This window comes from Babylonia areolata, chromosome 26, assembly GCF_041734735.1.
Source record: "Babylonia areolata isolate BAREFJ2019XMU chromosome 26, ASM4173473v1, whole genome shotgun sequence".
Taxonomy (NCBI): Eukaryota; Metazoa; Mollusca; class Gastropoda; order Neogastropoda; family Buccinidae; genus Babylonia; species Babylonia areolata.
The window spans coordinates 10,514,408-10,541,625 of NC_134901.1; the positions used below are offsets into that span (position 1 = coordinate 10,514,408).

Sequence of the window (27,218 nt, forward strand, 5' to 3'; positions counted from 1 at the left end):
TGGGAAATCCAAAGCATATTTTGTGTTTAGAGAGACTTTTAAAGCTGAACTATGTGGGGGGAATCCAAAGCATATTACATGTTAAGAGGTACTCATAATAATAATAATAATGATGGAAAAGAGAGAATTCCAAAAGAGTATACTTGTTGACGACAACAGGTGAATGAGAGATAAATCCAAAAGAGTATACTTGTTGATGACAACAGGTGAATGAGAGAGAGATCCAAAAGAGTATACTTGTTGATGACAACAGGTGAACGAGAGATAAATCCAAAAGAGTATACTTATTGATGACAACAGGTGAACGAGAGATAAATCCAAAAGAGTATACTTGTTGATGACAACAGGTGAACGAGAGATAAATCCAAAAGAGTATACCTGTTGATGACAACAGGTGAACGAGAGATAAATCCAAAAGAGTATACCTGTTGATGACAACAGGTGAATGAGAGATAAATTCAAAAGAGAGAGAATTCCAAAAGAGTATACTTGTTGACGACAACAGGTGAACGAGAGAGAAATCCAAAAGAGTATACTTGTTGATGACAACAGGTGAACGAGAGAGAAATCCAAAAGAGTGTACTATTTGATGACAGCAGGTGAACGAGAGAGAGATCCAAAAGAGTATACTATTTGACGACAACAGGTGAACGAGAGAGAAATCCAAAAGAGTATACTATTTGATGACAACAGGTGAACGAGAGAGAAATCCAAAAGAGAGAGAATTCCAAAAGAGTATACTTGTTGACGACAAGAGATGAACAAGAGAGAAATCCAAAAGAGCGTACTGTAAAGTTTGGTCTATTGAGCACACTGGTATATAAGCCGCACCAACTAAATTTTGAAAAAAATTGAACTTCATACACACATAAGCCGCACTGGCTTATAAGCCGCACTTATTACTGGTACCGGAACACATGCCGATACTACAGAAAAGCTGTCAATACTGTAGGTTATGAAATAAACACAAGTGGAAAGAACACAAAGAAAAGTCAAGTGAAAATACTGCTAATGCCACACACACACACACACAAATAAACACAACGAAAATAAGATCCATAATTTAGGGATAGTCAAATTTATTCATCGTCGTCCTGCTCACTGAATCCACTGAAATCTTCGTCTTCAGCGTCAGAGTTGAAGAGAACCAGCGCAGCTTTCTCCGCCATCTTGTCACTGACTTCAGCCTCACTTTCACTTGATGAACATGAACACAAGGTGGAGGTCGCTGCTGGTTTGTTGCTTGCACTGTCATCTGCTAGGTCGATCGCCTTTAATTTGAAGGCTGCATCATAGGCATTTTGTTGCGTTTTCGGCATGATGAGGGTGTGCACTTGAGCAGAGTAGACCTGAATGCTGATCTGAAGGTTTTAATGTGTGCGGATTTGATTTTTAAATTGTGAACAGCTAACACACTAACCTGAAGCCCATCCAAAAATTCATGGACAGAAATCATGATTTTGGTGAATTGAACTTGAAGGGAAGATTAGACAAGAATGTGACACTCCCGGGATCATGAAAACCCTCAGATAAGCAGCATCATTGTATTAGCCGCAGAGGTTGAAGCTGGGAGAAAAAGTTGCGGTTTATAGATCGAATTTTACGGTACTATTTGATGACAACAGGTGAACGAGAGATAAATCCAAAAGAGTATACTTTTTGATGACAACAGGTGAACGAGAGATAGATCCAAAAGAGTATACTATTTGATGACAACAGGTGAACGAGAGATAGATCCAAAAGAGTATACTATTTGATGACAACAGGTGAATGAGGAGAAGCTGAGCCTGGCCTACAGCAAAGTGAGTAGAGTGGCCAGCGAGCTGAAGGCCAAAGCGGCCAACGTGACAGAGGACAGCAAGGAGGGGTACAAGAAGGACCAGTTCCTGGCTGCCATCACGGCGTACACTCTGACGCTGAGGGACCAGGTTGACACGGCCACCGTCACCGCCCTTATCAGGTTCATCGGTCAGTTCATGGCACTTGATTCATGAATATTTAGTTTATTAGATCAACAAGACATTTGTGTATGTGTGTGTATGTGTGTGTGTGTGTGGAGTGATGGCCTAGAGGTAATGCGTCCGCCTAGGAAGTGAGAGAATCTGAGCGCGCTGGTTCAAATTCTGGCACAGTCGCCATTATTTTTCTCCCCCTCTACTAAAACTTGAGTGGTGGCCTGGATGCTAGTCATTTGGATGAGATGATAAACGGAGGACCTATGTGCAGCATGCACTTAGCACATGTAAAAGAACCCATGGCAACAAAAGGGTTATCCCTGGCAAAATTTTGTAGGAAAATCCACTTTGATAGGAAAACAAGTAAAAAAACAACAAAAAAAACAGCTGCTGGCAGGAAAAAAAAAAAAAAAGGTGGCACACTCATTGTAGCGATGCGCTCTCCCTGGGAAGAGCAGCCCGAATTTCACACAGAGAAATCTGCTGTGACAAAAGGAGTTATACAATATAGATATATCAGGACCTGTGGAAAAATGAAATATAATTTAAAAGTCAATATGTATGAGTTCTACTGCCATCTAGTTGGCCTTAAGAAAAAAAAGTTGTTTTATTTGGCTTGTTTTTTGTTTATTAGGTCAACAAGACCACACATTTATCTTTTTGTGTTATTATTATATAGTTTATTTCTTTATAAAGTAAACAAGACTCCACTTATATTGATTTTTTCTGTGATTTCCCCCTGCCCCCCTTAATAAGATTAGTAAGTACCTCATATACATTTTATATAATAGTTTATTAGGCCAGCAAGATCTTATATGATTATATCAATTTCAAAACAGTTCATTTTGTCAACAAGACCTCATAGACATCAGTTAAAAAGAAAAGTTTATTAGACTTTATGATACACTGTCTGTAGTAAACATATTGTATTTTGAGGTATGTAAACTACTGGAATATGTCATCAGCTGTAAGAGAAAACACCCATTCCAGCCAAAATATATCAGTTGTATCCATTTTATTGATATACATGTTTTTTTTTTTAAGTAATCCTATTTCAATGCATTTACTTACATGTTTATATTGTTTAATTATTTGATTTCATGTAATGAAGATGTTTTATGAGCATATGGATCAGCCTGCACGCTGTGACAGGTTGGGCATCTGCTGCCTTTGTTGTTGTTGTGTGACACAGATGTGGTGTAGAGTGGAGCATATGGATCAGCCTGCACGCTGTGACGGGTTGGGCATCTGCTGCCTTTGTTGTTGTTGTGTGACACAGATGTGGTGTAGAGTGGAGCATATGGATCAGCCTGAACGCTGTGACAGGTCGGACATCTGCTGCCTTTGTTGTTGTTGTGTGACACAGATGTGGTGTAGAGTGGAGCATATGGATCAGCCTGAACGCTGTGACAGGTCGGGCATCTGCTGCGTTTGTTGTTGTTGTGTGACACAGATGTGGTGTAGAGTGGAGCATATGGATGAGCCTGCACGCTGTGACCGGGTTGGGCATCTGCTGCCTTTGTTGGTGTTGTGTGACACAGATGTGGTGTAGAGTGGAGCATATGGATGAGCCTGCACGCTGTGACCGGGTTGGGCATCTGCTGCCTTTGTTGTTGTTGTGTGACACAGATGTGGTGTAGAGTGGAGCATATGGATGAGCCTGCACGCTGTGACCGGGTTGGGCATCTGCTGCCTGCCTTTTTTTGGTGTTGTGTGACACAGCAGATGAGGTGTAGCGTTCATTGATCAGTGTGCATGCTTTGACATTTCCTTGAAACTGAAACTGAAACTTGCTCTGACTGACCTGAGTTTTTACTTAACAGAGGACACGGGAGCACCATGGGTGGAGACTAGTGAACCCAAGGACAAGATGATGTATCCCCACCATAGAACGGGCCCCTCCGCCATTGAAATCACCTCCTACACTGCCCTGACCTACCAGGCTCTGAACGACATCCTCGGGGCCCGGAATCTGATCATGTTTCTTCAGAAACAGCAGAATGAGCTGGGAGGCTACGTTTCCACCCAGGTAATGATCGTAATGGACACAGTGGAAGCTGTTAGGATCAGTAGTTTCTTCTTTTCTTTCTTCTTTTTTTTAAATTATTTTTTATTTTATTATATTTTTTATTATATATATATATATATTAATATAAACGAATGCATATTCAAATCATAACAATTTGTATAGAAAACAACAACAACAACAAAAACAACACAAACAACACACAGACAAAAAGAAGAGAGAAATATTGAACTTAAAATATTAATGAGAACTGAAGAAGATGAAGAAAGAAGGAGGAAAAAAAGACAAAAAAGAAAAAAAAAAAGACTTGACACATAGAAAGGAAGAGAAAAGCACTTTTTTGGTTGGAGGATCATACAAAAAGAAACCTCACCTCACCTCAGGCCTATAACTACAAAGTAGTCATTGGGGGAAGCCTGAGGACTGCAGACGCAACCTCCCTTCTCCATCTGTCTCTGTCGGCAGCTGCCGGCAGCAGCTCACGTGTGTGGAGTCCGGTCCATTGTTTGATGTTCTCATGCCAGTTCTTCCGCTGTCTTCCTCTTCTTCTCCCGCCCTCGATGGTGCCTTGCATGATTGTTTTGGACAAGCTGGTGTGTCGAGTGTCGTGTCCAAACCATATCAGCTTGCGTCGCTTCACAGTTGAAAGGAGAGGTTCCTGAGGTCCAGCAAGATTCTCAGTTCTGCTTCGTTAAAAAAGAAAAAGGCGTTTCAAAATACCTTTGATACATGCACAATGTTGTGAGTCCATGACTCATGAATAAACATCAACAATCACAAACATACGTATACATACACACATGTACGCTTATATTTTTTTGCATACATACATACACATACACACATACATGTGCATGCACATGCATGTACACATACTCACACACACACACATTTGTTTTTGTTTAGGTCGTTCGACCAATGACAAATAATTAATCCACTTCCTTTCAAAGTCATTTAGTCTTAGTAGTTTCTCCCTGGCAAGGGGGCTTCCTCTACAGTTTGATATTTCACAAAGGACTTCCACTCTCAAAACTAGGAGGCAAGATTGCACTGGCTCTCAGTGCTGGGGGCGAGTTGGCCTTTTGGGGACCATTCCAAATGAACCCTTGGCGGAGATTGCTGGGATGTAGCTTGGGCAAGACGCTCTCCACGACAATCAGATTGTAGCCCAGATAGTCAGGACAGCAGTTGCCTCCTCTGCTGTTTGGATGGTCATAGTTGGACACGACTGACTATCATACATATAAAGGATAGAGTTTAGTATGGCCTGTAATGCAGCACAGTTCAGTATGGCCTGTAATGCAGCACAGTTCAGTATGGCCTGTAATGCAACACAGTTCAGTATCACCTGTAATGCAACACAGTTCAGCATCGCCTGTAATGCAACACAGTTCAGTATGGCTTGTAATGCAACACAGTTAAGCATCACCTGTAATGCAACACAGTTCAGTATGGCCTGTAATGCAACACAGTTCAGTGTCACATTGCACCGTGCCATAACAGTTCAGTGTCACATTGCACCTTGCACCTTGCCATAACAGTTCAGTGTCACATTGCACCTTGCCATAACAGTTCAGTGTCACATTGCACCTTGCCATAACAGTTCAGTATCACATTGCACCTTGCCATAACAGTTCAGTATCACATTGCACCTTGCCATAACAGTACAGTGATCACTTAATGTTAAAGGACACAAGTGGACATGAGTTAAGTTGTTAAAGGAAGAATGCGGATAAAACTTTCTTCATGTTCACCTTTTCACAGTGTCAGTCCAGCATGTCTGATGAATGATGCTGTTCTCTTCAAGACCTGTCTGGAGCCATGGAGCTTGGTGTGTTGTAGGGTTGGTGTCGTCCTCTTCAAGTCCTGTCTGGAGCCATGGAGCTTGGTGTGTTGTAGGGTTGGTGTTGTCCTCTTCAAGTCCTGTCTGGAGCCATGGAGCGTGGTGTGTTGTAGGGTTGGTGTCGTCCTCTTCAAGTCCTGTCTGGAGCCATGGAGCTTGGTGTGTTGTAGGGTTGGTGTCGTCCTCTTCAAGTCCTGTCTGGAGCCATGGAGCTTGGTGTGTTGTAGGGTTGGTGTCGTCCTCTCCAAGTCCTGTCTGGAGCCATGGAGCTTGGTGTGTTGTAGGGTTGGTGTCGGCCATACTGTGTCTCTGAGCCCCTTCAGGAGGGGACAGGTCTGGAGAATGTGTTCTGGTATTTGGTCTTTGAGACCACTGGAGCAGGTGGGAGATGGTGCCACCTATCGTTCTGAAAGGTGGGCATTAAGACGGCTATGGCCAGTTCGTAATCTTTTGATTACAACCTGTTGCCAGCGTTCAAGAAGGTGATATGCATCCCTCGTGGTTCTCAGTCGTAGTGTTGCCTTCACGGGGGTCTTGTCAGCAAAGCTGATGCTGTTTTCTGGTTGACTTCCTCTCGCTTCGAGTTTGGCAAGCTGATCTGCTGCTTCATTGCCTGGGATTCCGTAGTGGGTTGGCACCCATTGCAGGATTACTTATCTTCTCTTGGAACTTCTTGAAGTCTTTCCATGAAGCGAGGATGTTTGTCTCCTTCAACTGCCTTCAGAACAGATGGTGCATCAGAAACGAAAACAGCTTGGGGGCAGTCACTCTCGGAGTCTAGAACCATGACGGCAGCCTGCATGAGAGCCTGAGTTTCAGCCGAGTCTTCTTCTTCTTCTTCTTCTGCGTTCGTGGGCTGCAACTCCCACGTTCACTTGCATATACGCGAGTGGGCTTTTACGTGTATGACCGTTTTTACCCCGCCATGTAGGCAGCCATACTCCGCTTTCGGGGGGTGTGCATGCTGGATATGTTCTTGTTTCCATAACCCACCGAACACCGACATGAATTACGGGATCTTTAACGTGCGTATTTGATCTTCTGCTTGCGTATACACACGAAGGGGGTTCAGGCACTAGCAGGTCTGCACATATGTTGACCTGGGAGATCGTAAAAATCTCCACCCTTTACCCACCAGGCGCCGTGACCGTGATTCGAACCCGGGACCCTCAGATTGAAACTCCAACGCTTTAACCACTTGGCTATTGCGCCCGTCGACAGCCGAGTCATTGGAGCTGTGTTTCCCAGTTGGTATCCCTGCTGTGGAGGCGTGTCCCCCAGGAGATTTGATGAGTACGCCTGGGTCTCCATCAGTCATAGAGCTGGTTGCTGAGCCGTTGGTGTACACATGAATCCAGGATTCTTCTGGGTACTTGTCTGCAGTCATGGCCAGGGTCAGATGACAGATATGAATACAAGCCAAATTGTTTAAAAGAACTGATGCAGACACAAGCCACATCATTAAGGATGTATGTACACATGAGCCAGATTGTTATAGGATGTATGTACACACAAGCCAGATTTTTACAGGATGTTTATATATAGACACAAGCCAAATTATTTTCCTTTTATATGATCATTGATTCCTGCATATTTGTCATGCAAGGATGTACAAGTTATTCGCTTAGTTTTTATTTCACTTGTGTCTTATCTTAATGATTTAAAAAAAATTTTTTTTTTATATGATGATTAAAATGTGTACGTAACAGTTACGGAACAGTGTACAGGTTTTTTTTAAAATTTATTTTTCATTTAACTTGTTTGTGAAAATGTTACATTTCATACCTGAATGTGTTTCTTTGACATGATGAATGCTGTGTGCGTTGTGACCAGGGAAAGGTGTTCTGGTTTCTCTTCAGTTTGTTTCCATTTTGCTTTGTGTGTTTGGTTTTTTTTTTTATGACAAGCATTGGATTGAGCCAAAAGAAAATGTTCTATTTTAATTGCCTGATGCAGACAAAGCGTTTTTTGATTCTGAGATTGTAATACACAGGTAGACACAAGCCAGATTATTTGTAGGATGTATGGAAACTCAAGTTGTATTGTGATACAGAACAGTGTTTTTTTGCTGTGTTGTCTGGCACAAGTGGCATTGTGATACAGAACAATGTTTCTTTGCTGTGTTGTGTGGCACAAGTGGCACTGTGATACAGAACAATGTTTCTTTGCTGTGTTGTGTGGCACAAGTGGCATTGTAATGTAGAACAGTGTTTCTTTGCTATGTTGTCTGGCACAAGTGGCATTGTGATACAGAACAGTGTTTCTTTGCTGTGTTGTGTGGCACAAGTGGCATTGTGATACAGAACAATGTTTCTTTGCTGTGTTGTGTGGCACAAGTGGCATTGTGATACAGAACAATGTTTCTTTGCTGTGTTGTGTGGCACAAGTGGCATTGTGATACAGAACAACGTTTCTTTGCTGTGTTGTGTGGCACAAGTGGCATTGTGATACAGAACAATGTTTCTTTGCTGTGTTGTGTGGCACAAGTGGCATTGTGATACAGAACAATGCTTCTTTGCTGTGTTGTCTGGTTTGAAAGTGCTTTTTGATTTGTCTCTGCACATGATTCAGCGCTATATTATAAATACTAATTATTATTATTATTATTTGTCTGGCAGGACACGGTGATGGCACTGCAGGCAGTGTCGGAGTTTGCCGCCCAGTTCCACGACACCACCACCAGCTCAGAAGTGACGGTGACAGCCCTGGGCACTGAGGTGGCGGAGAAGACCATCTTCCTCAATTCCAACAACAAGCGCCAGCTGCAGATTGAGCGGGTCAGTGGACAGGGGTCATGCAGCCCCGTTAGCTCAGTGGGTAGAGCTTCACAAGTTTAATCTGAGGGTCAGGGGTTTGATTCCCTTACTGCGCTGCTGGTTTTTGACTCACTTGTGTAGACGGAGTGAGTCTGTGTTGTAACCTGGTGTTCGGTTGTGTGTGTGTGTGTGTGTGTGTGTGTGTGTTTGTGTGTGTGTGTGTGTGTGTGTGTGTGTGTGTGTGTGTGTGTGTGTGTGTGTGTGTGTGTGTGTGTGTGTGTGCGTTTGTGTATGTGTGTGTGTGTGTTTGTGTGTGTGTGTGTGTGTGTGTGTGTGTGTTTGAAGCATCTGCTGCTTTATTTTTTCTTTCTTTCTTTCTTTCTTTTTTTTCCAAAGCAGATTTGGTGTAGCGTATATGGATCTGCCCACATGCTCTGACACCTTGAAAACTGAAACACACAGCCAGGAAAAGAGAATTGTTGGATTTTTCCTGTTAGTGTATTGTCTGTCTGTGTACATGTGTGTGTGTGTGTGTGTGTGTGTGTGTGTGTGTGTGTGTGTGTGTGTGTGTGTGTTTGAGCATGTGCTTGTGTGTTCATGGATGTGTGCATCCATGCGTGCGTGCGTGCGTGCGTGAATGCATGTGTATGTTGTGTCGGGTATACTTGCTCATGTGCTTTTTTGGGTGTGATTGTTTATGTTAACTTGTATAAACTTTTTTTTTTTTTTTCCTAACAGCTTCCTGATGAGACCATGAAGGTGAAGGTGAAGGTGACTGGAGCTGAGAACAGCTTGTCGCTTATCAAGGTGAGCCAAGGTCAAGGTCTGACAGGTGAAATTGAGCAGGTCACCAGATAAGGGCCTTGAGTCAAACGGAACAAGTTAGTGCAGAGTCCATGCTTCTTGCTCCTCTTTTGTGCTGCCCCACCATCTGCACCATTTCAGTAGCATTACTCCCACGCTGCTCATTCAGTCCCCTGTACATAGCCACCCTGGGTTGTCTGTCGGGAGTCCCAACCTCGGCAATGCACAGGGAAGCATCAGTGTTTGGATGCCAGGAGGCCACACCAGAGGAGACCCTGCACTGATGTTGAGTCATTTCGGTGGTGTTCAGTAGTGCCTTTTTTGCTCATTCTTATCCATCTGATGCGTGGAAGAATCATCAAGATACTGAACTAATTAAGAGTTTCAATTTTAATATTCTGGTGCAAAAATGAGAGAAAAAGCAAAACATTTTGAAGTCATTGCTCAAGAGGCCAAAAATGACAAGTGGAAACAGTTTTGCGAGACACTCAGTTATGACACAACATTGACAGAGTTCTGGCAATTTTATCGTCGCATAGAAGGGAAAACGTGCACAACAACAACCCCAGACATGGTAGACACTGATGGAACCAAACTTAAGACAAACAAAGAAAAAAGATCTGTCCTGCTCAAACGTTTCATAGAACAGAGTGATCAAAGAAACTTAGATGAAAAAAAGAAATATATTGAGGAGTTAAACCAAACCCTTATGCAGACTGGACCTGATGATGACTTGACAATAGATGATCTAAATGAAGCAATAGCTAAATGCAAGAAAGAATCGGTTCCTGGCCCAGACAAAGTTCGCTACCTGGACATCAAGGAGCTATCGGAAGAAGACAGAAGCAAACTTTTCAGTCTGTATCAAAACAGTTTCCACAATGGACATGTGCCGGAGGACTGGACACACAGTTTCTTAAAACCCATACCCAAACCAGGAAAGGACCATTGTCAGGTAAGCGGCTACCGAATCCTAACCATGCAAAACATTGCTGGAAAGCTCATTGAATGCATGATAGCCAGGAAACTTGCAAGGGATCTTGAACACAGGCACATTCTCCCTTCAAATCAAGGTGGTTACAGAACAGGTAAGTCCACGTGGGAAAATGCAGCTGCTTTCGCATATGAGGTGTATGAAGGATTTACAAGAAAAGAAGAAACACTAGCAGTAGCAATCGACCTTGAAGATGCATACAATAAAGTCCAGTTTGCGCACCTCATGTAGCTGCTACTAAGGTATGGAGTAAGTTTGACACTGACAAGATGGATAGCAGCAGCGCTTCAGGAAAGAACTGTCGTCCTACGCCTCGGAGATTGGATGTCTGCACCTTCTAAACTATCCATGGGACTGCCACAAGGGTCTCCGCTCTCTCCTGTCCTCTACAACGTCTACACAAAGGGCCTTGCAGACTTAAACAACAATGGAATAGCTTGGGTGCTTACTCTTGCAGATGATGGCCTGGCCTTCAGAACTTCGAAAGATGCTCAAGAAAGAACTAAAGCCGTCGAGAAACAACAAAACAATATTGCTCAATGGTGCAAAGACAGGATCTTCCATCAATCCAGCGAAAGCCCAAACGTTGCTGTGCACCCTCAACAACAGAACCGCAAACAAATCACCACCACCTGTGTCATTCAGTGGGATTCAGATCGAGAAAACTGAATGCCTATGCTACCTAGGAATACAGTTCGACAGGATGCTGACCTTCAGAAAACATACGGAAAATACTGTTCTCAAATGCAAAAAGGGCCTTACAGTCTTAAAAGCAATGGCAACCAAAGGTATTGAACAACGCCACCTCTTCCTGCTATATCAATCACTCGTTCTCAGTGTGATAGACTACGGACTTGGGCTAACAACACCGTCTCAAAGCAACCTCCTAAAATTAGAAAGAGTTCAAAATGAAGCTATGAGGCTGATCCTTGGAACAACAAAAGACACGCCCACGAAAACCATGCGATACATGCTTGATCTTCCTTCAGTGCAGGCCAGAAACAAGTTAGAACAGGTTAAGACCTACTTCAGAGCATTAGAAAACCCTCAAAACCCACTGCATGACGGAGTCAAAGAACCAAAAGGCAGCCGTCTAGGACGAGGAAGATCAGGGATGGGGCAAGCAGAAGACACAATCCAGCTAGTATGCCGACTACGAGACCTGAAAGAAACAAAAGAATGGGATGAAAACCCCCAAAACCTCAACCATCTGTTCAACACAGCCGTTTCACCCACTCTTGGAAGACATTATTGGGAATGGCCAGATGGCAAAACTGATGCAGAAGTGAAGTTACTTCATAGAAAAAAACAGTAAAGAAGAGGACATCATCATATACACAGATGGCTCAGTCACCAAAGGCCAATCCGGTTGGGGATTCACTGCGAAACAGAATGGAAAAACAATTAGGGAAGAGAATGCTGCCTACAAAGTCACAACCTCCAGCCTAATGATGGAAGTTGAAGCTGTGACACATGCCCTCCAGTGGCTTTCATCTATCCATATGCCTGGAAACCAACATGCCATGATTCTAATGGACTCCATGAACCTCATACAGAAAATTGAAAGTGGAATGAGAAGCCCAGAGTGGCATGAGGCAATGCTAAACTTTCAGATTAAAAAACTTACATGGTCATACTGCCCGGGATGTGCAGGCGTTAAGGGAAATGAGTGAGCTGACAGACTTGCTGGTAATGCAACAACAACAAGCGGCCTACATCTAGGAAAATCCTCAGAAAAGTCAAAGAATACCAAAAAGAACAGGTACAAGGCCATCACACCATCGATTGCCTAAAAAAAAAAAAAAGTAGACAGAGGGAGCGGCTGTAAGTCTAGCATGAAAGGTAGAGCACGATGCTTTGCAAATCAAACGAATATCGGCATCATTTCCAAACCAACAACAAATTTCTTCAAAACGGAACAGAGTCTCTATGGGCTTTTCCAAATACAATAGACTGAGCAACACATTAGATGCCACATTCTTGGCATCAGAGATCTTTTCCCACCACTCTTGCGGCCAATCAGTGGCAGCCTCTGTGTGTGTGTGTATGTGTGTGTTGGTGTGTGTCTGTGTGTTTGTGTGCGTGTGTGCATGTGCGAGGGTGTAAGTGTACATGTTTCAGGAGAGCTCTGTGTACTGACAGTTTTGAAGGAGTTGCTTGGCTGTGGAAACCTGTGCAGATCAGTGAGGGGAGGGGTGTTTAAGTGAATGTTTCCTGTTCTTTTCTAATTAAAAAAAGTAAGTGTTCTGTGTAATTCATGTGATAATAACAGTAGCATTCATGTAACATGCTTTGAGCATGAATATTTTTGATGGAAGGCACAGTATGATAAACTGCTGTGATCACTTTGTACTCAGGTAATGTGTTTTGAGTATGGTTGTTTTCAATAGAAGGCAGAGTAAAAATTAGCTGTTGTTATTTCATTATTGCTTAGCATTCACGTAACACAAGCCTTGAGCATGGCTATTTTTGATGGAAGGCACAGTACGAATAAACTTAATACTACGACTGTTGATTCTGGTTGAATAAAAAAAACAAACAGAAAAAACAAAAACAAAACACCCCCCCACCCTCACCCCCTCCTACTCCCCCCTCCACACATACATACATAATCTTCTCTTAAACACCATTCATGTCTGAAGTACATTTTTTTTTTCTCTCTCTGTCATCGTTGCAGATTGTCTGGTACTACTACACCAAATCTGAGGAGAATGGACAAAAACCACTGACCATCACATCAGAGACCAAACTGAAGGATACCAAGCTGCATGAAGTCAAGACGTGCATCACTGTGTAAGTCATTCAGTGATCCCTTTGTTCTGTTTTTTTTTTTTTTTAATTTCTTTTTTTACATCATTGATGAAGAGTGATGACTGATGATGGTGCTACTGTGGGAGTCCCATTTTTTTTTGGTTTGGATCACCACTTTGCAAGGCTGTCCTCACTGACAACATATCCCCATGTTGTCCAGGCCATGAAACACACACACACCTTGCAGTGTTGGTAGCAAATGAGAGCAACTGTCCCCAAGTAATGCTTCCTTGAAGTGGATGACCCTCAACAGTGCGGATGACCCTCAACAGTGTGGTTGACCCTCAACAGTGCGGATGAACCCTTAGCAGTGCGGATGAACCCTTAGCAGTGTGGATGACCCTCAACAGTGCGGATGACCCTCAGCAGTGTGGTTCCAGTCCTGCTCACTGCACTCTCAATTCTGGGTTGGTGTTGGTCACGGGCCAAAAACAAACAAACAAACAAAAAAACTTCCACTAAAGGGGTTTAAAAAAAAGACAGAATATAGCTTCATCAGCATGGAAACTGGGAGGAAATAGTGATTGGGATTTTTTTTAGGCAGAGGGAAAGGAAAAAAATAATTCATTCTTCCTGTCATTGTCAGCTGTCTGTGTTGCCCATCTGTGACCACCTGTAAACGGATGCCTGTGTTGCTGATCTGTGACCACCTGTAAACAGATGTCTGTGTTGCTGATCTGTGACCACCTGTAAACAGATGTCTGTGTTGCTGATCTGTGACCACCTGTAAACGGATGTCTGTGTTGCTGATGTGTGACCACCTGTAAACGGATGTCTGTGTTGCTGATCTGTGACCACCTGTAAACAGATGTGTTGTCGATCTGTGACCACCTGTAAACAGATGTGTTGTTGATCTGTGACCACCTGTAAACAGATGTCTGTGTTGCTGATCTGTGACCACCTGTAAACGGATGTCTGTGTTGCCGATCTGTGACCAACTGTAAATGGATGCCCAAAGGACTGCCGCCATGACATGGTGGGGGGGTAGGGGGTGGGGCGTTGGGAGGGGCTTACGTGTCTCAGAGACCCCAAGAGTCTTATGTTGGCGGGAGCTCATGCTTCTGGTGGGGCCACCCAAAGCAGACAGGTGAAAGGATAGAGGCCGGAGAAAGGGCTATCCACTGGCTTTCCAGGTTGGAAAAAGAGCTTTGTTACGGAACCCAGCAGTCTGTGTTGCATGTTGCACCATTTTATGTGTTTGTGTATGTGTGTGTGTGTGTGTGTGTGTGTGTGTGTGTGTGTGTGTGCACAGAAAAGTTTCATTCATTCATTCTTTCTGTAGTTTTCAGCCATCTGTGTTGCATGTTGCACCGTGTGTGCGTGCGTGTGTGTGTGTGTGTGTGTGTGTGTGTGCAGGAAAGGTTTTCATTTTTCTTGTAGTTCCTAGCCATATGTGTTGCATGTTTCACCACTGTGTGTGTGTGTGTGTGTGAGCAGGCAGGAGAGCCTGAGCTACAGCAACATGATGGTGGTGCACCTGGACCCGCCCACTGGCCTGACGATGGACAACATTTTGGAGGCGAGGAAGAGGAACCCCAAGGTGAAGCGCATTGAGCTGAATCAGAACAGCCTGATCGACATGTATGTGGAACAGGTGAGTGTGTCCTACCTGCTGTGTTGGCATGTCCCACCTTGACGATTACAACATCAGAGGAGGTAACTGCTGTCCCCCCCACTGTCTGGCTAGAATTTTGTTACAGTGGAGAGTGTCTTGCCCAAGTTACATCCCCACTCTTTTAATTTTGTTATAATGGAGAGTGTCTTGCCCAAGTTACATCCCCACTCTTTTAATTTTGTTATAGTGGAGAGTGTCTTGCCCAAGTTACATCCCCACTCTTTTAATTTTGTTATAATGGAGAGTGTCTTGCCCAGGTTACATCCCCACTCTTTTAATTTTGTTATAATGGAGAGTGTCTTGCCCAAGTTACATCCCCACTCTTAATTTTGTTATAGTGGAGAGTGTCTTGCCCAAGTTACATCCCCACTCTTTTAAGGCCAGACACTACAGTAAAGTTCATATCAGAGGTGTTTGTTGCCTTAATTTAAAATGTATTACACTTTGAAAGTATATTTACTGGGAAGTTCAAAACTATTCTTTTTTTGGTGTTTGGACCTCCGGTTGCCATGGAAACAGTCCAAGATGGCTGCCAAACAAAAATTTTTAAAAGCCTAAGGCTTTTTTTCAATTGCACTTAGCCAAAATCTGTTTTCTGATCTAATTTAGGAATGTTAATATCTATAAAAGTACGGATAGCTTTTTGATGTAATGACAAATTTATATTTTTGAGAATTTGTTTTGGTCACCGCAGTTATATTGCACCGATTGTTCTAAATAAAATTCAAATAAAACATAACTATACATTTTGTTTCAAAAAAGCAATGCGTACTTTTAAGCACCATACTTTAAAGAAGCACCATGCCAAATTTTAAGGCTCTGTGTTTATTTTTGTGAAAGTTTTAGCCATTTGAAATGTGCGTAGAGTGCGAAAAACAGAAAACCCAGAAAATGGAGGAAGAAGAACAGAAACTTTACTGGCTGAGTGTTGTTTAGCACAAGTGGTAAAAGAGTACAACTTACTCACCCAGCATGTCAATCCACAGCACAGCAACCACCAGGTAAGAGAAGAAGTTGAAATTGAAGTGTTTTGTGGCCAATAATAATCCAGTTCACAGCTCACATGATGACGAATTCACAAAGAACGTGAAATGGTTTACACAGATTAGCAGACACATTCCAGTGGTCTGGCTTTCCCATACTCCTGATATGAGAGCAGTTTTGGAGAGCACAGTGGAAGGGGGTACTTACAAGCTAGTGTCCTCCTGCTTGGTAGGCATCTGGATCCCTGGCCTCCTCCTCTCGGTTGTTGAGACGTCGTAGGGTGGCGTACCATACAGTGATGTGAATCCTCTCTTTTGCCATGTTCCATCATATGAAACACTGATATTGATGACTGGATTTTCACCTTTATCCAGTGCCCCCTGCAGGTCTTCATCGGTCTCTGCATACGCCTGCTGGATTGTAGCTGCTGTGCGTTCTAAGAGTGTTGACCCTGATTCAATTTCAGCAGCTGAAAAATGCATAATGTTTGTGAGATATTTGTGCTGTGCTCACAACTATATCATTTACATAGTTTACTTTCCTTCCTCAGGTGATGAGTCTAAATATCACACACACATACACATATACACATACATAAATATATAATATTGCAATGAAACACACACACACACACACACACACACACACACACACTGTGCATAATTTACACACATAACTGATATACATGCATTCACCCATTCATGAACACACACACACACACACACACACACACACACACCACACACACACACACACACACAAACAAACACACACACACACACAATGGATCATAGTCAGACTGAACAAGCAAAACTTTGCCTGAGTGACTGATTCAGTGGTTGACAGTGTAATGTTTCACTAGTGGTTATCAGTGCAGGGATGTGTGCACACTTGTGTGTATTTGTACTGCACAGTTAAAGATAAAGATTTTTTTAAGCATCAAAAAAACCTCACAAACATACCTGTTACTTTCTTGTCATGGGCCTGGAAAGTTTTCAAATGCATGCCTGGTATTCCCATGACAGTGCTGAAGGTTTGAAGAGCAGTGTAGCTGCCTCCCAGTTCATGGCTCAGCATGGTCATCCTGTTGTTTACTTCAAAACCTGTATTCTTTTTGTCATTGAATCCAGTTCGTGGGGATGAGAATTCGCACTTTTCATAACCACAGCCATCGCAGCACATGGCAAGCTTTGCCGCAAAACCAGCTTTCTCCCTCTCTCGGACACTGACTGACAGTCCCGTTTCTCCGCACTCTGGGCAATTCAGGTCACTCATCAGTCTGGTCAGCTGGAAAACGTGTAGCAAAGTCCAGTTCTGGTCTTCCACCTCACCATTATATGCGACAGGGTTCATGATTTCGATCTTTCTTCTTGACGCACTTTTATCAGAGTCTGATGTCGAAGGTTTCTTCGAAGCCACACTTTCAGTCGCTGCCGCATCACATTTGGCCCATTTTGCTTTTGCAGCAGCTATCAAGTGCAATCGTCTCTTTCCTTGCTTATGCCGAGGCATGATGAATCCAGGAGATGTCTTAGCTGGCAAAATAATCAACAATTGACGAGAAAAAACACTTTTATGTCAGCATGTTGTTGTTATTGGACGGCCATTTTGGCTTCTCGATGGAGGGAGCCGAGCGTGCCCGAAGGCTGGCTGAGCCCAGCGGAATGAAATCTGATTGGCTGAAATTTCCACTGGTGTCAGTCTCATCAATGAAACTGCACAGTCATAGTACTCTATGCCCTTATTTGGGAAAACTCGGGAAAGTTCGCGCGATACAGTGTGTGTGTAAAATCGCTCGCAGTGTTTTATAGTCCGTTTCAACAACTAAAAGAACCGGGTCTGTGCATTCACAAGATGACGCTGTTTCTGTTGATATGTGATATGATAGGCTTCGGAAAATGAAAGTATACGTTGCTAAGGTGTAAAATCAACACTTTTGGACGATGTTTGAAAAACTCAGACAAAATCAACATCAGGAAGCAACTTTCATTTGCAAATATAACACCTTTTGTGACCGATTTAGTACAAAATATGAAAATGACTATAAAGATTAGATGTTGAAGAAGCAAATTATGCGAAAAAACGAAAATCATAAAAAATCATGATTTGGTCAAAATTTCACTACCGTGTCTGGCCTTAATTTTGTTATAATGAAGAGTGTCTTGCCCAGGTTTCATCCCCTCTCTTTTAATTTTGTTATAATGGAGAGTGTCTTGCCCAGGTTACATCCCCACTCTTTTAATTTTGTTATAGTGGAGAGTGTCTTGCCCAGGTTACATCCCCGCTCTTAATTTTGTTATAGTAGAGAGTGTCTTGCCCAAGTTACATCCCCACTCTTTTAATTTTGTTATAGTGGACAGTGTCTTGCCCAAGTTACATCCCCACTCTTTTAATTTTGCTATAGTGGACAGTGTCTTGCCCAAGTTACATCCCCACTCTTTTAATTTTGTTACAATGGAGAGTGTCTTGCCCAAGTTACATCCCCACTCTTTTAATTTTGTTATAATGGAGACATTCTTGCCCAGGTTACATCCCCTTGCTTTTAATTTTGTTATAATGGAGAGTGTCTTGCCCAAGTTACATCCCCACTCTTTTAATTTTGTTATAGTGGAGAGTGTCTTGCCCAAGTTACATCCCCACTCTTTTAATTTTGTTATAGTGGAGAGTGTCTCGCCCAAGTTACATCCCCACTCTTTTAAGCCAAGAGGGTTTTAGGACAGTTTAAGTTGGGATGGTTCTCAAAGGTCAGCTATCCCCCAAGGTGGCAGCACTAAGAGCCAGTACAATCTTGCCTCCCAGTTTGAGAGTGGTAGTCCCCGACAAAAAGACTGAGCTGTAAATGAATGAATTCCCATTGCAGTGGAGAAGCTGTACAGTTTCCGCTTTGCTGTTGGCCCCATGTCTATGTGGAGTGGTGGTCTGGTGTCAGTATGTCCGTCTGGGAAGCTAGAGCATCTGAGTGTACAGGAATGAATCCCACATTCTGCAGAATTCTCATCTCCTCCACCAGACTTTGAGTGGTAGATGATAAACCCAGGTCCCATGAGTAGCATGCACTTGGCACATATAAAAGAGAATCCACAGGAACAAGAGAGGTGTCTCTGGCAAAATTTTAAAGAAAGTCCAGTGTGTTTGAAAAACAGATACGCTTGCAGACATGAAAAACAGAAAATAAAAAGGATGGCACTGCTGGGAGAGCAGCCTGAATTTCACACAGAAATAAAATCTCTTGTGACAAAAAAGAAATGCGATACAGTACAGTACAGTACAATACAACGCAACGCAATGCAGTGCAGTGCAGTGCAGTACAGTACAATATTCTTCTTCTTGAAACATTTACAGAAACAATCCCAAGTCTTTGATAGTTTCCTGTCACATGGCTGTTGTATCTCCAGGTGTTAAGATAGTTGACAATGTGGTCTCCAGGTGTTAAGATAGTTGACAATGTGGTCTCCAGGTGTAAAGATAGCTGACAGTGTGGGTGGGCTGGTTTGTGATAGTTTTTTTTTCAGGAGTAAAGTGGCAGAATAGTTAAAACTCTCATCTGCCAATACGGCATCCATGAGGATCTGGGCTCACCTTTTCTCCCAAGTTTGACGGGAAAATCAAACTGAGCATCTAGTCATTTGGATAGACGAATGACCAAAGGTCTCATGTGCAGATATGCAATATTTGCACACTGAAAAAGAACCCACGGTGACATAAGTGTTGTCCATTGGCAGAATTCTGTTGCAGCAAACGACTTTGATAGGTACTCAGATATGATAAGCATACACTCAGGGCCTGGGTGTGTGTTGGGTTATGCTGTTTCTTCTTCTTCTTCTGCGTTCGTGGGCTGCAACTCACTCGTATGCACATGAGTGGGCTTTACGTGTATGACCGTTTTTACCCCGCCATGTAGGCAGCCATACTCCGTTTTCGGGGGTGTGCATGCTGGGTATGTTCTTGTTTCCATAACCCACTGAACGCTGACATGGATTACAGGATCTTTAACGTGCGTATTTGATCTTCTGTTTGCATATACACATGAAGGGGGTTCAGGCACTAGCAGGTCTGCACATACGTTGACCTGGGAGATCGTAAAAATCTCCACCCTTTACCCACCAGGCGCCATCACCGTGATTCGAACCCGGGACCCTCATATTGAAAGTCGAATGCTTTAACCACTTGGCTATTGCGCCCGTTGGGTTATGCTGCTTGACAGGCATCTGCTTACCAGATGTGTAGCATGTATGGATTTGACCGAACGCAGTGATGCCTTCTTGAGAAAGTTAAAGTGAAAGTGTGTTTCCAGCCGGAGAACATGTGCATCACCTTCGACATGGCCCAGGACATTGAGGTCAGCAACCAGCAGCCGGGGACTGCTTCGGTGTATGCCTATTACAAGCCTGGTGAGGTGTCTGTGTGTGTGTGTGTATATGTGGGGGGCGAGGGGGAGGTGGTGTGTGTGTCAGTATGTGTGTCTATGAGGGTATGTGTTTGTGTGTCAGTATGTGTGTGTGTTTGTGTGTGTGTGTCAGTGTGTGTGTGTGTGTGTGTGTGTGAATGTTTGTGTGTGTGTGTGTTTGTGTGTGTTAGTGTTTGTGTTAGTGTTTGTGTGTGTGCTTGAATGACACAGTGTTTCGTGTGTGTTTGTGCGTTGGTTTGTGTTTCAGTCAGTAAGTGTTTGTGTGTATGTGTTTGCATGTGTATGTGAGTGTGTGCGTATGTGTATGTGTTTGTATAAATGTGCATGTGAGAGAGAGAAAGAGAGAGGGGGAGGTAAAGAGAGAGAGAGGGGGAGGTAAAGAGAGAGAGAGAAAGAGGGGGAGGTAAAGAGAGAGAGAGAGAGGGGGAGGTAAAGAGAGAGAGAGGGGGGAGGTAAAGAGAGAGAGAGAAAGAGGGGGAGGTAAAGAGAGAGAGAGAGGGGGGGAGGTAAAGTGAGAGAGAGAGGGGGGGAGGTAAAGTGAGAGAGAGGGAGAAACGGGGGAGGTAAAGAGAGAGAGGGGGGAGGTAAAGAGAGAGAGAGGGAGAAAGGGGGGAGGTAAAGAGAGAGAGAGGGAGAAAGGGGGGAGGTAAAGAGAGAGAGGGGGGAGGTAAAGAGAGAGAGAGGGAGAAAGGGGGGAGGTAAAGTGAGAGAGAGGGAGAAAGGGGGGAGGTAAAGAGAGAGAGAGGGAGAAAGGGGGGAGGTAAAGAGAGAGAGAGAAAGAGGGGGAGGTAAAGAGAGAGAGAGAGGGGGGGAGGTAAAGAGAGAGAGAGAAAGAGGGGGAGGTAAAGAGAGAGAGAGAGAGGGGGGAGGTAAAGTGAGAGAGAGAGGGGGGAGGTAAAGAGAGAGAGAGGGGGGAGGTAAAGAGAGAGAGAGAAAGAGGGGGAGGTAAAGAGAGAGAGAGAGGGGGGGAGGTAAAGTGAGAGAGAGGGAGAAAGGGGGGAGGTAAAGAGAGAGAGAGAAAGAGAGGGGGGAGGGAGAGAGAGAGGGGGAGGTAAAGAGAGGGAGAGAGAGAGGGGGGAGAGAGAGGGAGGGAGGGAGATGAAGGGAGAACAAGAGAGGAAAAAAGTTACTGGTGAAACGATTTGATGCATTCATACAGTGATGAAAAAGTTGATGAGATTTTTTTTTCATTCAGTGCAGACTATTTTCACCTTGGGACTGTGGAATTTCACCTTAAGTGTGTGTATGAAGAAACTCCATTTTATCTGGCAAAATTAATTTCCCGTGTCTGTGAATGAGTTCTAAACATGTTTCATCTTTAACCCTTTCACTGCCAAGCTCGCATTTATGCAGCAGCGAGGTAGAGGACCCATGTCACTGAAGGGTGACCAGATCATGGGTCTGTTATCCATGAACCTACTGTACTCTATGTTCAGTGGTAGGACAGGCCATATTTTCTATATATCGCAGGGGGAATCCGCAGCTATTATTAGACACCATATTTTCTGTGTTTGTAGCACAAGGGAATTTTGCACTCTAAATTGACTGGCGGCGAAAGGGTTACGGCAGCACAGTCTTTGAGCTGTGCATGTTGTTGTCAATGGTGATTGTTGTGTCTCTTCAGACGACATCAGTGCGGAAGCCCAGGTGATGTTGGAGATGATGTGTACCGGGGACGAGTGCGACAAACCAACGGACCACGCCAGTCCCTTGGCCTCCACCAGTAGTCTCCTCCTGACCGCCTGCCTTTGTCTGCTTCTCTCCCTTGTCCTGGCCCTCTAAACTGTCTGCAGGAGTTTGTCGGGTTTTCATGCACTTTTTTTTTTTTTTTTTTTTTTGCTGGGGGTGTGGGGGTGGGTTTTTTTGGAGGGGGGGGGGTGCTGTAGAGAGAGGGACAAAGGAAATGCCTCTGGTTTGTTAAAAATCATGACATCTGTCCTCCTATCACAGTGGACATTTCTTTCTTTCTTTCTTTCCTTTTTTTTTTTTTTTTTTTTTTTTTTAATAGATTTTTTTTTATTTGTAGTTTTTACATTTGTATCAGCTGATATCTCCAAGAGTTTGATATCTCCAGAAGGCTGATATCTCCAAAAGGCATATGGAGTTTTTGTGAGTTATATGTTCTAATGGCTTTCAGTTGAAAATCTTTTTCTCTGTTTGTTTGTTCACATGATACTTACAAATGTAAAATCTTCAAGCTCGAATAATGTACCTTTCTTTTGACCAAATTTCTGTTGCTTCTTTGTTGTTTTGCATTCATGTATATATATTTTGAAGAGGTGTTGGTTTTCTTGGTGTGATGTGTACATCACAGTATATTTATTCAGTTAATCAATTAAAACAAAAGATTTTAGTTTGTTTCTTTGATTCTCATTAGAATCAAAATGTAAATACTTCAACCCCTCTTTCATTTGGAACCTGCGTATTTCAGGTTTTATTTTCATTTTGACTTAAAAATCATATTCCCGAAATACAGGACTCACCTCTCTTTTATTCCAAGTCAATTGGAAACAAGAAAAGAAAAAAAAAAAAGAAAAACAAACAAAAAAACTTTTGCTCTTTAAAGATGTTTGTTTTCTTTTGTTTTATGTTTTCTTTTTTGTTGTTTTTCTATCTGCCTTGTATTGACAGGGCTGTTTCTTCAACAAGGTCATAAAACTCTTGATGTTTACAATACCCATATCACTTATTAAGCCAAGGTTCACAGAAATCATAATATGTATAGTACGGTTTTTCATTACTAAACCAAGATCACAGGAATCAAGATATTTACAGTTCAGTTTTCACTTCTTGGCCAGTCATGGGTGCATGTGGGTAGTTAGCAAAAATGAAAGTACAGGCAGTGTGGACAAGATCTGGACAGCCAGTCTGATGGAAGAAAGCCCATACGACAAGGAACAGCACTGCTGTCTGTCATGCTGTTCACACCTAACGACGGGCGCAATAGCCGACTGGTTAAAGCGTTGGACTGTCAGTCTGAGGGTCCCGGGTTCGAATCACAGTGACGGCGCCTGGTGGGTAAAGGGGTGAAGATTTTTACGATCTCCCAGGTCAACATATGTGCAGACCTGCTAGTGCCTGAACCCCCTTCGTGTGTATATGCAAGCAGAAGATCAAATACGCATGTTAAAGATCCTGTAATTCATGTCAGTGTTCAGTGGGTTATGGAAACAAGAACATACCCAGCATGCACACCCCCGAAAACGGAGTATGGCTGCCTACATGGCAGGGTAAAAACGGTCATACATGTAAAAGCCCACTTGTGTACATACGAGTGAACGCAGAAGAAGAAGAAGAAGTTCACACCTAACTACATGGTCAAGTGGTGGCCTCGTGGTACTGGTACCCAACTAGGACGCGAGCCTTTGCGGGCTCGATTCCCATACGGACCAAGATTTTTAATGGGTGGCACTGCACTGTGGCAAGGTGCTTCACCTGGGAAGAGCAGCCCAAATTTCATAGAGAAATTCGTTGTGAGAAAAAGTATTTAAAAAAGAAGAAAACAAAAACAAACAACAATGAAAAAAGAAACCAACAAAGAACAAAAAAACAAATAGACCCAAACAGTACAGTGGAGAACAGTTTAAACACACACATTATTTGTTCTGGCATGCACCCATGCTCCAAGTGAACTGGGTGTCATCTTGGTATTCAGATTATGTTCACACGATATTTACTTCAGAAGGGATGGGGGTGGAATGAACTGCTCTGGTTCGATGTACTTTTGATGTTGGTCTCTGTTTTTTAGTTAAAAAAAAAAGAAAAAAAAAAGAAATTTATTCCTGTCTTGGTTTTCAATTTCATTATATTCGTGTTGTTGGTTTCATTGCGACACATTTTTTGTGCTTTGTACATGGTGGTTGACATGACAACATGAGTTTACATTTTCAGCATCCTTTTGTTTATAATTATTTTTTTACCTTTATGAGCATTAGAATACCTACATTCTCTTTGCATGGGGAAGCTTTGGATGTTCAGAATTGCCTCTAAAGATAGTGAAATATTACTGAAATAAAACTTGGTGAAATGGGGGGGAAAGAGAGCGATATGTCAGTGAAATAAACCCGTAAAATTAAGGAAAAGATAAGTGACATGTTACTGAAGATAGTGACATATCACTGAAATAAAATGTGAAATGGGGGGAAGGAAGAAAGCTTTGTGATGTCCATTTTGTCCACTGATGGAGTATCAAAACTGATCAAAACTGTGGCGTGCCAGAACGTGGGGATAGCAAAATGGTGGTGCTTCGATGTTGGGAAGGGAAAGAATGCAGGAGTCTGCATGATGCACTGAAAGACTGGTACTGCTGCACCAAAGGACTGGTACTCCTGCACTGAAGGACTGCAGTAATTCTGCACTGAAGGACTGGGGTTCTCCTGCACCGAAGGGCTGATACTCCTGCACTGAAGGACTGCAGTAATTCTGCACCGAAGGACTGGGGTTCTCCTGCACTGAAGGACTGAGGTTGTCCTGCACTGAAGGACTGGGGTTCTCCTGCACTGAAGGACTGAGGTTCTCCTGCATTGAAGGCCTGCAGTAATCCTGCACTGAAGGACTGGGGTTCTCCTGCACTGAAGGACTGCAGTAATCCTGCACTGAAGGACTGGGGTTGTCCTGCACTGAAGGACTGCAGTAATTCTGCACTGAAGGACTGTGGTACTGCTGCACCAAAGGACTGGTACTCCTGCACTGAAGGACTGGGGTTCTCCTGCACTGAAGGACTGCAGTAATCCTGCACTGAAGGACTGGGGTTCTCCTGCACTGAAGGCCTGCAGTAATCCTGCACTGAAGGACTGGGGTTCTCCTGCACTGAAGGACTGAGGTTCTCCTGCATTGAAGGCCTGCAGTAATCCTGCACTGAAGGACTGGGGTTCTCCTGCACTGAAGGACTGCAGTAATCCTGCACTGAAGGACTGGGGTTGTCCTGCACTGAAGGACTGGGGTTGTCCTGCACCGAAGGGCTGGTACTCCTGCACTGAAGGACTGGAGTTCTCAAACAAGCAAAAGCTGATGAAACATCAGGAAACACTGTTTATGTTTCTGGTTGGAATGCTTTCCATTGCATGCAGATATTTTCTGTTTCTTGCTGACCTCTGTTTATTTAAGTTGATGTAATGCTTTGTCATCTTCAAGAGACATTTGCCTTACTTCATAGTTATTTTGAACAGATATTTGATCCGAATGATGTTTTGTCCATCTAGCGAACAAGAACAAGAATGTTGACATTATGTTCAAAGTCCTTTGATACTGTTGTACACGTGCTTGTGCCCACTTTACTTTATTTGCTCTTTTATGTTCAAAACTGTATTTTTGTACATGAAATAGTTTATTTTTGATGATCATCATACACTGTGTGGTCACAATATCATTCCCAGTCCTTGCCTCTCATGTACCACCTATTACAGTATGAGTATTGACATATTGAAATAATGACATATTGCCCACTTGAAAAAAATCCTGGCATTATTTTCCCCATTTTTTGCTTATGATCAGAAGGGCTGCCTTCTTCATGGTCTTGTGCCCTTTGCTGAAGTGCCTCTGTTGTTGCCTGCTCTTCTGTCTTGGTATCTATCTGTCTGTCTATCTGTGAATGTATATCTTATCCATGTATCTTCTATCTTTGTATTTATCTGGCTACCTGTCTGTTCATCGGTCTATTTTCATCAATCTATCTATCAAAATCTGTCTCTGTATATATAACAATATAGTTTAAAGAAGTGGTGATTGCAAGGTGAACGTACAGAAGTTGAAGTGAGGTCTTTGTTCAGCCTGCTCATGATGAATGTAGTTGTGGTGATTGCTGAAAGGGGGGTAAGGGAGATAATTGATGTTTTGTGAGGTTTCCAGGCTTCCTGTTAGTTTGGTCTTCAAACCACAAGCTTTCTGAAGAGAACTGTGCCCCAAGTTACAGATCCCACCCTACCTCCAGAGTTCTAGATCCCATAGATTTACCTGCCTTGTTCCAGATCCCACCACCCCCCCATCCCAAATTTCATATCCCAAATACCTCCCCCCACCCCCTTCCCAATTCATATTCCATTCATCCATAGCCCCAAGTCCTGGTTCTCATAGTCGCCCCCCTCGTCCCCCTAGCCTCAGGTCTAATAGATCCACTCAGTCCCCTAGTATACCAGATCCCATAGATCCCCCCCTCGTCCCCATAGCCTCAGGTCTAATAGATCCACTCAGCCCATAGTACCAGATCCCATAGAACCCCCCCTCCTCCCGCAGCTTCAGGTCTAATAGATCCACTCAGCCCCCTAGTATACCAGATCCCATAGATCCCCACCCTGAAGTTAGAGATCCATGGATCTGCACCCCCATATACCAGATCCCATACAGCCATCCTAGGAAATGGAGGGAGGGGGGTGTGGGGGTGGGTGGGGAGAAGGGTGTTGTTGGTGTAGGATAGCAGTTGACAGGATACAAGACAGCCACAGATGGGCAGAAGGAGTAGTGGGGGTTAATCTTTGCTTCACATTCGTCGTCGTGTCTTGTCTCACGGGCAGGTCTTTGGACATACAGCAGTTGTTTTTTTTTTTTCTTCATAATCCTCAAGTTGTACCGGTTTCTCACTGCTGGCAGGGAAAGGGATGGGGAGGGAGCGAGGATCATGGAAACAAGGGATGCAGAAAGGCGACCTTATTTTCTCTCTCAGCAGACATATCATTGATTATATCCAGTGATGTTTTTGTTCCCATGCTGTACAGACACACAGACGAGTGACGTATTTTTTTTTTTTTTTTATGTTTAATGTTTTTCACTTTCATCTTGTTTGGCACACATTTGTTAGTTTGGGGATACTTTGCCTAAAAAAAAAGAAAAGAAGTGTAATTAGTTATAGCTGCTGTTTTCTGGACTGTTGGTACTGGTATGTAAGTGTTGGAATTTTTGTTGTTGTTATTGTTTATACAGAGTTCACAAAAAGTTGAAGACTACTTGTGAACGTGCACCGTTTTCATTTAGGTGAATTGACGCTGGATTTTCAGCAAACAGCGGTCGGTGTTAGCAGATGTGATGGG

General features: G+C 43.3%; 1 protein-coding gene across 11 annotated transcripts in view; it reads left to right on the forward strand.

Moving 5' to 3' along the window:
• LOC143300445 (CD109 antigen-like) overlaps positions 1-22,045 on the forward strand; it is a 153,263-nt gene extending 131,218 nt beyond the window's left edge. For all 11 annotated transcript variants that reach the window (XM_076614109.1, XM_076614111.1, XM_076614107.1 and 8 more), the window contains exons 29-36: positions 1,767-1,968; positions 3,779-3,984; positions 8,443-8,601; positions 9,319-9,387; positions 13,056-13,171; positions 14,627-14,783; positions 20,083-20,179; positions 21,821-22,045. In XM_076614109.1, the coding sequence (XP_076470224.1) occupies positions 1,767-1,968; positions 3,779-3,984; positions 8,443-8,601; positions 9,319-9,387; positions 13,056-13,171; positions 14,627-14,783; positions 20,083-20,179; positions 21,821-21,978 (1,164 nt within the window). In that variant the 3' untranslated portion in view covers positions 21,979-22,045. The remainder of the gene's footprint in view (positions 1-1,766; positions 1,969-3,778; positions 3,985-8,442; positions 8,602-9,318; positions 9,388-13,055; positions 13,172-14,626; positions 14,784-20,082; positions 20,180-21,820) is intronic.
• The last annotated feature ends 5,173 nt before the right edge of the window (positions 22,046-27,218 follow it).